General features: G+C 34.7%; 1 protein-coding gene across 7 annotated transcripts; it reads right to left on the bottom strand.

Moving 5' to 3' along the window:
* Positions 1–1,202: 1,202 nt before the first annotated feature.
* LOC112034048 (uncharacterized) lies at positions 1,203–11,045 on the bottom strand. 7 transcript variants are annotated; one of them, XR_010632183.1, is made up of 7 exons: positions 10,814–11,045; positions 9,537–9,693; positions 9,021–9,091; positions 7,473–7,610; positions 3,483–3,548; positions 2,303–2,357; positions 1,203–2,018 (listed from the first exon to the last, which is right to left on the bottom strand). XR_010632183.1 is itself a non-coding variant. In XM_065781495.1 (5 exons), the coding sequence occupies exons 3-5, from the start codon at positions 9,048–9,050 to the stop codon at positions 7,189–7,191; spliced, it is 363 nt and encodes a 120-aa protein (XP_065637567.1). In that variant the 5' UTR covers positions 9,051–9,091; positions 9,537–9,693; positions 10,814–11,045; the 3' UTR covers positions 6,563–7,188. The 7 variants fall into 7 exon arrangements, 2 of the variants coding, with proteins under 2 accessions (XP_065637567.1, XP_065637568.1); XR_010632186.1 differs by having other exon boundaries at positions 7,473–7,588; XR_010632182.1 differs by lacking the exons at positions 1,203–2,018; positions 2,303–2,357; positions 3,483–3,548 and adding exons at positions 5,776–6,282; positions 6,397–6,556.
* Between the last annotated feature and the right edge of the window lie 1,312 nt (positions 11,046–12,357).

Genomic DNA, 12,357 nt, shown 5'->3' with positions numbered 1-12,357 from the left:
TATTTTAATCAGAAATTACCACTTCGACAAATTTTAAAAATTTAAGAATACTAATATCACTGTTATTTTCCAGTTGTTATATACCCTATGGAATCAAATATAAGAGGAATATCGTCTGAAAAAACTAGAGGTCAATTCCTTTTAAAAAAAAAAATAGAAACCAAATCTCAATTATAAGACTAATATTAATAGAATTATAAATTCATAAAAAAATTTCTTCCCTAATTAACTATATAAAGTTATTGGAAGCTAATATCACTATAATTAGACCATAAATTAATTAACTATAGCTAATTTAAAGTCAAAATCCTTGCAACTCTTGGATATATTTTTCACTGAAAAATCATCAGAGTAGATTATAAATATTTTCATAATTTTAATTAATATTTTACATACTCAAAACATTTGACAAATTCAAACAAAGATAGTTAATCACAATTGGCACAAATTGGCTTATCCAATAGTAAATAATTAATTTTGTAGATACTAAAAATATTTAAAATTTAAAAAAAAAAAATCAAATAAATACACAATATGCAAATTTACGTGATTCAGTTATGGACCTATGGGTGCTCATGAGTGGGGGTAAAATGATTTTTACTTAATTTATTTTTGCATGTATATTCAAGAAATAAATAAAAAGCTACCTCAATTTGTTTTTGCATCACAGCTAAATGCAAGATAGTTTTGCAATCATCAGAGATTTTTGAAATTGAGAAAATCCCCATCGTCACTCAAGGATTTCACCAATAGGTCCAAAACAGTCTCATTCCCGTCAAGTACAACCCGAATTGAATCAGGTCGTGCAACAATCAACTTCTCCACAACTTCAACTCGTCCTCTCATTGCTGCATAGTGGAGAGGAATTCTCCCACTTTGATCAGGAAACTAGCATGCATCTTCATATATAGTTAATTGTTGTTGAACAATCTCAACGTGGCCCTCAGAGGAAGCCAAATGAAGGGGACAACGTTTGTGGGAGTCCAATTCAACAGCTAGGTGAGGATTTTGAGTTATAAGAGTTTTAGTGAAATCAAGGTGGCCAAGCAAAGCTGATATGTGTAATGGGGTTTCACTAAAGGTGGTCAAAGAAATTTTATGAAGGATGGGTGGGTCTTTATCGATCAAACTTTTCAATGTGGTTGTACAACCAATTGCTGATGCGTTGTAGAGATCAACAATATCATCTCCTCCTTGAATCGTTATTTTCATTTTTGTATCATCTCTACACCGACTTCCTGGTGTCTTGTGAAGTTCTATCATATCGTCATCTTCACGTCTCATTTAAGTCACTCCCACTCTCTCTCTCTCTCTCTCTCTCTCTCTCTCTCTCTCTCTCTCTCTCTCTCTCTCTCTCTCTCGTTTGTGAATTGTTATTACAGGAAGGAAGCATATAAATAGATGGATGATCCATTGATTGAGCAATACACTTTCATTGTGGGACGACTTTGAAATTTCATAGTCAATGGCATACTTGAGAGAGAGAGAGAGAGAGAGAGAGAGACCCTGACAAGTGGAAAGGCCGAACCTCACACGTTTCCCTGAAGTAAAATTTGGTTTGCTGTAGGTGGAAAATTATTGAATACTCCGGAAGTATAATAAATACGTACTCCTCACTCTCACATAAATTGTGGGTTCCACCATGAATTTAATTAGTAGGACCCACAATTATGTGAGAGAGAGAAGTATGCATTTATAGTATTTCGGGAGTATCCAATAATTACCCATCGTAGGTGAGTTCAAAATAAATGTTATGAGAATTATAGGTTATGTGATTAATTAATTATTCAGTGTTGGATGGTCTTTTCTTCAAGTCCAGTTTTAATTTCTTGTTGCCAGTTTGCTTGAACTTTTGTTTGAAAAGGTCAGTGTGATATAATATCTGAAGTGAAATTTGACAAAGGCATTAGGCTCAAAATCTCGCCTACCTGAGCACTGATATTGAATCCATGGAAGGTCTCATAAAATCTTTCTAGGTTGTCTTTTCATGGCTGTCTCAAAAACATGGAAAATGGTATCTGCCACAATACATGAACAATTATAAATTACAAAGGATACAACATAAATTTGCATTTCACATATCTGTAACAAATAACAAACTAAACAAAAGATCAAAACCAAAATGCATTTAGCATTTTGGTCAAGAGAGAATATGGTTCACATGTAAGGGAGAGTGAAAATAATGGTCAAGTAATTAAATTTTCCATTTCCTAACCGTTTAAACTTTTGAGACAATTTGTAATTTATCAATTTCAAAGTAAAGAATTGTAAAAAAAAGAATAGTTCTCTGGAGATGTAGTACCTCTGTTGTACCCGAACCAATCTTCCCGGAAGGTCTAACCTTTGTACTCTTATTTCTGTTTCGAAGTAAGAGAAAACAAATTATCTGTAAAAATCTCCATATGAGGCAAACATAAAAGTTATCTATCATGAAAGAAACAATCAACTAAGTAGCTCAATGGAATAGCTATTAATATTAATAGTTTATTACATTACAATTCATCACAAACATAATTAACAAAATTGTTTACTCAAAATTATCAAAATTGGTATTTTGATTCGCCTCACATTTTCTCACTAACCAAATAAAAAGCAACACAAACAGAGATTCAAACCTAACACCTCAATTTCCACACTAAACAAACTCTAATTGTTCTTTTTCCCACGTTACCCAATAGAACCCACAAATCTATGCTACAAATCACTTATCAAAAAATCTATGCTATAATTTATTCACAAAATGTAAGATCAAAGAACGAACAGCTCTAAGAATTGAAACATTCAGCTACGGCCTCAGCCAGTTCACAAGTCTATACTATTGAAACATTCATGAATTACCAAAAACTCCACAAAAATGAAATTTGAAGGACAACTGGCACTAAGAATTGGATTACTTTGTAAACCTCAATTTCAAAACAAAATAACCTAGAATCTCTTTTTTGCCATTACATTTTCTCAATAACCAAACAATAAAGCAACACAACAGAGTTTCAATCAACTAAAACCTTAATTTTCACACAAACTAACCTAGAACTACTCGTTTCTCCCTCACATTTTCTCACCAACCAAACAAAGCCAATTCAACAGAGATTCAAAACTAACACCTCAATTTCCACACTAAGTAACCTCTGATCACTAAATTTCTCACATTAACCAATAAAATCCACAAATCTATGCCATAAATATAAAATGCAAAATCAAATAGCTCCTAAGAATCTCTTTTTTGCCATTACATTTTCACAGCAACCAAACAAAAAGAAACACAACAAAGCTTCAAACACCTAAATTTACACACGAACTATGTTATGAATCATTCACAAAATGTGTCAGCGAACAAACAGCTCCTAGAATTGAAATCAGTCTATAAAACCTTAAATTCCTCACAGAATAACTCGTTTTTTCCCTCACATTTTTCTCAGCAACCAAACAGAGCACTAATAAGCTTAAAGATAGAGAGAGAGTAAAAACCAATGGGAGAGGACCTGGATGTTGGAGCAGAATCCGACGGTGATTTTGTATTTGGATTAAGCCTTGCAATCTCATTGTGCCTGTACTCACAATTAAAAAAAAAAAAAAAAAAAAAAAAAATCTCAATCAATATTTGTATGAAAAACTTGCAATCTCATTGTGCCTGTACTCACAATTAAAAAAAAAAAAAAAAAAAAAAAAAATAACTCAATCAATATTTGTATGAAAACTATAAAGGAAATAGAGATTATGATTTGAACTCGAATAATGAAATTGCAAAAGTCGAACAATTAGAAATCGAAATAGGGAAATCGATGATGAGCTCAGTTTTCTAAGAAATGTGAAACGAAAATCCTGGGGAAATCGATGAAAAAGTGTAGGTAAACCAAAAAACAAAAAAATCAAAGATGAAATTAGGGTTTGTGATTCGTACATAATCGGAGCTGAGAACACAACGCCACGAGAGACGGAGAGTCACAAAACCTAGATCAATTCGTACCTATGCGATTTCCATTATCGTCAAGCTCTATGAGATTTCCATGATCGTTGAGCAAAAAAAGATACAAATGGGATAGAGCCTAAGGCATTCATCCAATCATACAATGATCTTAAAAAGGATAGTTTGATAACATGAATGAGATGTTCAACACCATTAAAAGTTCTACTATTCCTTTCTCACCATATGAGTTATGACCACAAAATAAATAAAGGCCTTCCTTACAAGCTTTTACACCCTGGTGATTATAAAACCTACCATGCCAACAAGCCAACAGTTCAAGTACTGACTTGGCATAACCCAAGATACTCTAAATAAAGAAAACACCAAAGACCAAGATCTCTAGACACAAAGCAAAATGGTAAAAGATGTCCATTGTCTCTCCAAGTTCTTATGAAAACAACACCAACCAAATCACCATATGACACTTCCACATATTACCAATAGTCAAAATCTTGCACAAGGCTGGTGCCCAAGTGAAAAAAGTGATTTTACAAGGCACTCTAGCACCCCAAATGCTTTGCCAAAGAAAGGAATATTCCTTGAACTCCTCAATTCATCATAAGATTTAACATCACATTTTCCATTCTTTCTTAAGGTCCATGGTAATCTATTCTCACCTTGAGTAGAGTAGAAATTAGAATACAGCAAGTCAGATAAATTCTCCACCAACTCTGTTTCCCAATCCTGAACTTGTCTCACTTTGTTTCCCATTCCCACCAAGTAGGAGGCCATTGAGGCATTTTTGTCCAATGCCAAAGTAAACAAATCAGGAAACAAATATTTAAGGCAAGAATCTCCACAGTCCACGCCATTTGTCATACCAAAACAGAACTCTAGTGCCATTCCCATTCCCCATGCCAAAAGTAACATTTCTAGAAAAGGAATCCCATCCTTCTCTAATACTTATCCAAAGCCCATGCAATGAGAACCTCATACCACCTTTCCTGAACATCCCCCCAATCCTTCCCATATTTGATGGATATAACATATCTCCAAAAGTGGATGTAGGACAAGCTAAAACAATGCACATTAAAATTGAAGAACAGAAAACTAAAGATAGAGAACCTTGGGGTTAGGACCAAGGCCTGCTTGATGTAAGCACCAAGAACCCCTCTAGGAGTTAGCATCTAGGGTTGGCTGGAGTTAGTATCATACCATTGGGACAATTGCAATTAGAAATTGTATTCATCAAAACAATCCCCCACAATAGGAGTACAATACTTTGCTTGTATAGAATTCTAAACTCTAATCTTGACTATCATAGGAAACCCTAATTCTAATAGACTTGGGAAATCCCAATAATTGAATTACAAAAATATCTGACTCTAATGAAATAATAACCTAATTAAATACTAGGGCCTAAAAATAAAATAAAATACAATTTACTACAAAATCAAATAAGACTACGGGTCCGTTTGGATACAGTTGAAAATTGAAAACTGAAAATATTGTAGCAAAATAATTTTTAAATGTGTGAATAGTACCGTGAGACCCATTTTTAATGAAAAAGTTACTGAAAAGTGAGATTTGTAGGTCCTGTGAACAGTGCACGAGATCCACTGGTGTGCACTGTTCACACAGAAAAGTCAACAATCACGGCTTCAAAAAAAAAAAAAAAAAAGGGAAAAAATGCAAATGCAGCTCATAAAAAAAAAAAAAAAAAAAAAAAAGGGAAAAAACGCAAATGCAGCTCATAAACGCTGAATCCAAACGCCACCTATATTAAATAAAGTGTCTGTGTAACTTTTCCAATCAGTTAGCTATATGGATGGGCATAGCGAAAAGAGATATAAATTTCACAAAATATCTTTTGTTGGTGACCAGAAAAGTGTTGATAAGAGGTGCCATTAGTGTCATGTCCACAAATTTTCCATATTTAAGAAATTTCCCTAGAAATAATAGAGAATATACAATGAAAAAGTCATCAAGTCAATGCGTCTTTGCATACTGAACTTGAGCAGGAGATGATGCATGTGGTATATGTTGTTGTTCTGCCATAATTCTGAGAACTCTTCACAATATAAATTGAGTTACAGTGCTAGAACAGGAAAGTGACAAACAATTCATGGCGGCTACTAAGAGAGCTTTGTCATGATGTCACTGCCTATCATCCATATTTACACATTTCATAGGTCAAGTCCAGTCATTCAAATCCCATGGTGATCACCCGTAGACCCGTAAACCATCCTGATCAGCCAATCCCACATCTCCAATTCATCATAAAGTTTGAGTGGAAAAGAAAACAATCTAGGTAACAAAGATGTTCCATTAAGTGGCAACCACGGTGGGAATTCTTTTGTCGATCACATCCTACCCTGGGAATATATAAAACAAAATATCATATGAAAAAAAAAAGTTAACAACCATAATTATGCAACAGGCCAGGCCTGTCCGTACAGTTGAAACTGGGAACTACTCAGAAAACCTACATAAAAGAGACAGAAATCAGCTGACAGCTGATTCAAGCCTCCAGAAACCTGAAATGTAATTGTCCTAAGGGTATGGACATGGAATGTTAGCTGCTAAAGCAAGGCGCTCAATGGACAGCAATTTATAATCCCCTTCAACAGATTCAATGGATTGAACGTTCTGCAGTAAACAATACCCCTACTGGTTTAGCCTATTGGATGATTCAAGCTGAGCACAACAGAAAGGATTACAGGAAATTTATATCCCACAGAGGCACCAAAATGCAGTAAAAAAAAAAAAATCAAATACAGGTTGTGCTATCAGCAGATTAAATTCAAAGCAAATCCAGAGAATCCCAGGTGCAAAACCAGCAACAGATACAAAGGTCCAAGTTCAAAAACTCTACCTAAGAGGCTAAGACTACTGACCCCATCAGTTCTCCCTCCCTCAAACTTCCCAATTTACTTTTAAGTATATAAATTCTGGAACTAAAACGGTATGTTGGTATCAAGAGCAAATACATGAGCTAACAATATATTTTATTAATTTGTTAAGCATAGGAAACAAAATATAAATACATGATATTAATACAAATCAAAGTGTTTGATATGATTAACAGGAAATTTAGCTGAATGTAACTGACAAAGCATTCAGCAGAAAAAATCACAAACAATCGAGTGGTGACTATTCTACCTATATTTGGAAATGTAGCAAAGCAGTAATCCAATTCAAAAGCAAAAATTCTGTCATAAAATTATTGACTAAGTAGTCTAAATTGATTGATAAATAATTTACACTTAACCTAGTGCAATCTAGTTTGATACGACTGGTGCATTCATTTCTTCCTTCCCCTCAGATTCACATATTACTTGACATATAAAAGCCACTGGCACAGAACAATAGATATTTAACCATGTATAAAGGATGTGCTCCAAGGATTTCTTAACTTGTGGTTCTTGGAAGAAAGAGACATCAGGTACAGTGCATGGACAATAATCAACAGTAATCTAACAAGAATGTCATCAGCAATTCATCAAGAATTGGGCAGAAGAGATTTATAATATTCAAGATGAGAATTCAATAGACACAAAAATACCTGGCAAAGCATATTGATCTCGTCATCCGATCTTTCTGTATCTGCAATGTCATAATACTGAGAAAGACATTCAAGATCCTCAAGGCGCTTCCTTCTTAAGACTCCCTCCTTTCCATCTGAATTAGGTGGTGCATATCCCTGTTGTCAGTTCATTTTAAATTTCAAACAAGCAACAAAATTTATTTCAATAGGAAAATTCAGGGGACAAGCCAGATTAGCTTAGCCTCTGATCTTAGATGTGATGGTCCATCCAATGCTGCACTACAAATGAGACTTTTTGTTCCAAGCAATAGATAGATGACAACTTAAACCACATGGATTAAAAAAAAAGGATCAAAAACACATGTAAAGCTTGCCCAATCGACGTAGTAATTTCTTCCAACTCTAGACTCAGCCCCACTTAGATTAGGTTGGTCTCTGAACTTATATGTGATGGTCCATCCAATAAATGCACTACAAAGAGCGTTTTTGTGATATAAGACAGCTAAAACCACATGGGGTAAAAGGGGGAACAAACAAATACATAAAGCCTGTGAAATCATGTTGGTAATTTCTTCCTACTCAAGATTCAGTCCCACACAGACAAATAGAAAAAAGGCAACACATGCTAAAAGCAAATAAGATAAATGATAAATCTCAGACTGTAGATTCACTAAAACATTCCAAATCTCACAATGTTTCCCCAATGTTACTCATAAATGTGTCCACCAGTGTTTGCGTTAATGTGTTTATCAAGCTCACTGGCTCTTTAAAACTTTACTTAATAAGGTAAATACCTACCAGAAAAAAGAAAGTTCTTATAATAAATTATAGGGTAAAATACTATTTTGGTCCCTAAGCTTTACCAAAAGTTTTTTTTTGGTCCCTAAACTTAAAAAAGTTCTTTTGGTAAAGTTTAGGGACCAAAATAGTATTTTACCCTAAAGTATGTAACAAAAACAAAGCCTTAGTCCCAAAACTATGGAGTGAGCTATGGATTATCAATAGACTAATCGGATTGTTTACATGTATTCTTTTATGCCATTCTATCCAATCAAAAATCATACTCTCAGTTACCCCCTTATTAACAGATCCTTTTTTACTACTTCCACTAGCGTAAAGTTTTTCAAATAAATGATCTTCAGCAAAATTGGATGAGGATAGAAGCATGATCAACAAAAGGTGCCATCACATAAGAAATAAAGGAGCATTTACTAGCCATATTATAACTTTATAAGGCAAAAACAAGATCTAAACTTCTGTAACATAAGAATGAAGGGAGCATTTAATAGCTAATATTACCCTTTGTGAATTATCATCTATGTAGCACTAACATCTTCTGTAAAAATGTTTTCATTATCAGTCTAATTAAACAAAAATAAATAATAAATTAAATCCAGTTTGAAAGCTTTCCACTGAAACTAATATGTCTAATTGTACACCAAGAAACATTTGATTATAAGGCTGAAATTTACTTCTAAGACTAAGCAACTTTGAATTACAAGCCCTATATTTCCAGTCATCATGCTTTTTAAAACCTATAGCTAATATTAGAGAACTCAGACTTACCAAAAGAAGCCTCCACACATCAGGGCGCATATAATCTGGTATTCCACTCCAAGCTAACTCACATGACTTCTCTACAAATGAATTTCAAAAAGGAAATGTTACAGCTCTCAAATTGTACTTAACATTAAAATTATGGAACTTCTAAACCCCACAAGCAAGAGAGAGGGAAAATTAGAGAGATCCTAACCTCTATTATAACCAAAGTGAAATTTCTACAGGTATTTCGCACAAAAATTCAAAATAGAAACATCCGCTTCCCAGAAAATTACAAGAGTGCCAAAAAGTTTAATGTTAAGATAAAGAGAATGTCACTATCTATTAAGATGGGATTGTGTTAATGACATTTGTGTTATTATTTGGCTTGCTAATACTCTGGACTTCTTCCTACATTACGAGTAAAATTCAAACTTATTAAATTCTCAATAATTAAAATTTTATACATCATGAGTTTAAAAAATAAAAATAAAAATAAAAATAAAGAGCACAAGAATGAGGGAAAAGGGATGTCACTATTACCTCCGCTGCCTTCGCCAAGCAATCACTTGAGCCAGCTTCTTTGTATGAGAAGCTCCTTTCATACTCTGTATACTGTTCCTGTAAGCTTGATTCATCTAGTGGATCTGATCTCCCAGTCAGTAATATTTTACCAGGAATACTGTGGCCTTTGAGCAACCTAGATAGGCCAAAAATTAAAGATTAAGAAACAACTTATAGAACAACAAACAAAATCATTGATTCTTTAGAAAAAAATTAAAACAGCAGAATTGAGATACTAAAGCAACAGTTACAGGAAGTATTTCTTATCAGGTATTACACAAACAACCAATGATTCTTAAACCCACCATCTTACCCTCTACCTTGTTGTTACAATGCAAGGAACAGCTATATGAAGCATTATATAGGTAAAATATCAAAATATTAGACACAATCATTCCATTTATAGATATCAAGTAATAAGCTTTCTTCCTAAACTGACTAACTCCAAACACTTAAACTGATTGAAAATTACATAATCAAAAAATATATGAGTCCTGTTCAATGTCTTAGGCAGCCTACTGCAATGTGAATCTAACCAGTTTGAGAACAGAGCACATGAAAACTAAATCTAAGAAATAAAAATTAAAAATAAATGGCAGTGATATTGGAGGAAAGAAAGCCACATTGCATATTTATGTCTAGCACAATGGTAAGTTTTCACAGACACAAAATTAAGCACACAAGTAACCCATTAGAGAGGGAGGATAAAAAGTCAATTTCTGCAGCCCCATTTTGGCATAGATCAGCAAGTCCACATTTTTCTTATAAAGTAAGCAAATCAGGTAAAACGAATTTCCTATTACTAATTCTCAATTCAATTGTATGACAGAGAAAACTTAGAACACCAAAAAAAAATAAGGGACTTAGAATCCCAATCAAAATGTTTTCTCACACTTTCTCAGCGACCAGACACAGCAGAACTTAATGATATCACCCAATCCCAATGCATAGATCCTATCAATTGCAAAACTTTCCTCACTGATCTCTACTAAATACATCAAAATTAACAAGACCCACATGAATTTTCTCAACCATATCACAGAATTTGAGAGATCAAAAGCCATAACTCATAAATTAGAACTAATATCCAAATGGGTTTTCCGAATCCAATCCAAAAGACCCATTTGCAAGTCAAAATCGATAAGTCCTCGAAAACCTTCATTATGAATGTTTTAAGCAAATGGGGTTTTGAAATATGAAGGAAAATTGAACCAAACAAGAGTGAAAAAATTAGAAATGAGAAAACTTGGGCATACCCTTGAACATTCCTGAGGGTCTGATTGAATCTGGAATCAAGGCTTGTGAGAGATCTTTCTTCCTCTGATCTTCTGGGCTGTTATCGTTGTTGCTGGTGTTGGTGTTCCTCATGGTTATTGCTATGCAAAAATCATGCTCTGTATTTCTGTTTGTGCTTGTATTTATTAGTCCATATTTTTGTTCTCTCACGACCAAAGAATAAGAAAGCCTTAACAACATGCGGTAAAAAAAAAAAAAAAAGAGAGAGAGAGAGAAAGAAGGCAAATGATGTACTTGACATTAATAATGATTTTTTATACTATGTATTATTGGAAATAATAATTATTGAGAGAAGATGTTTTTGTCAATTTAGATATATCTTTTTTGTTTTATTTTTTTGATGGAAAAGCTTGCAAATTTCATTTAAACTTGGGTAGCGCCCATAGAAAGTACATAAGAGGGAATCTGTGATACAATAATAGGGGGGGTGTCCTCCACCCATATCAATCAATTACATCCTTGGCATGCTTTGCCATTAGGTGAGTTGCTACGTTGTTGTCACGTTGAGTGAAGCTTGTTTCCCATGAAGTGAAAGTTGGCAGCCGTTAACCAAAAAAAAAAAAAAAAAAGTTGGTAGCCACATTTTTGCCCCCATGATGACTTGTTGAATGGAGATTGGGGCAAGTGTCTCACACTCAAGGGCTTGAATAACAACTTGCGAATCTCCCTTAATTATGACTTGCCTTAGGCCCAGTTCCCATGCAAAAATAATTCTACACTCCATTGCCTTTGCCTCAGCCTCAAGTGCACCCAGTGGAAAGTACAACTTCTTTGAGAGTGCCCCCATGATCTCACCTCTGTCATTGCAAACAACGACCCCAATTCCACGTTGTCCAATCTCCTTAAACACTGCACCGTCAACATTAATCTTCTACCAGTCAGTCGGTGGGGGCTTTTAGGAGGTCGAGGTTTGGGTGGGGCGAGAAATAGGGAGGTTCGCTGTTTGTTTATATTCTTCTACATACCCACGTGCATTGTTGATGATCATCGTTGTGGTTTTGGAGGTGCCACCGTGTTGAACCTTATTTCTATTATTCCAAATGCCTCATGCAGCTGTTGCAAGTACTTCTAGCTCAGTGTGGTCATTTTTCTCTTTGAGTACCTAAAAGAGGTCCATGAAATCCCTTGGCTTCCATAAGAGGCTTGGGATTTTGACGGCAAGGATAGTCCAAACCTCCCTAAAGAGGTTGCAACTCCAAAATGTGTGTTCCGGCGTTGATTCGCACAGGCCAAAGTCAACCTTTATTGGGATGTGGCGGTCCCTGAGACGAGTCTTGGTTGGCAAGATATTCTTGCAAGCACGCCAAATAAAGGTTCTAATCTTGTTTAGGCACTTTAGACTCCAAATGGATTTCCACATTGTCTTCATAGTGGAGCCATCTGAGTATTGGCCGTTGTCTTGGGTGTCTTGAGGTCTTTAGGCAATGCGATATGCATTTCACACTAAGAAATCACCGTTTGATATGGCTTACCAGATTTGGCAGTCTTTTGTTAGGAGTGCACT

The sequence above is a fragment of the Quercus suber genome, unplaced genomic scaffold, assembly GCF_002906115.3.
Source record: "Quercus suber isolate HL8 unplaced genomic scaffold, Cork oak 2.0 scaffold_268, whole genome shotgun sequence".
NCBI lineage: Eukaryota > Viridiplantae > Streptophyta > Magnoliopsida > Fagales > Fagaceae > Quercus > Quercus suber.
The sequence above is the reverse complement of the archived record's forward strand: the minus strand, read 5'-3'. Positions and strand labels throughout refer to the sequence as shown.

Bases quoted from the DNA above. Each gene is read 5' to 3' on its own strand.
- LOC112034048 (XM_065781495.1), bottom strand. From the start codon at position 9,050: ATGCGCCCTGATGTGTGGAGGCTTCTTTTG. The intron at 7,611-9,020 runs GTAAGTCTGAGT...AACTGACAACAG, and splicing joins ATGTGTGGAGGCTTCTTTTG to GGATATGCACCACCTAATTC. The intron at 7,384-7,472 runs GTATTTTTGTGT...CATTCTTGTTAG, and splicing joins AGATCAATATGCTTTGCCAG to ATTACTGTTGATTATTGTCC.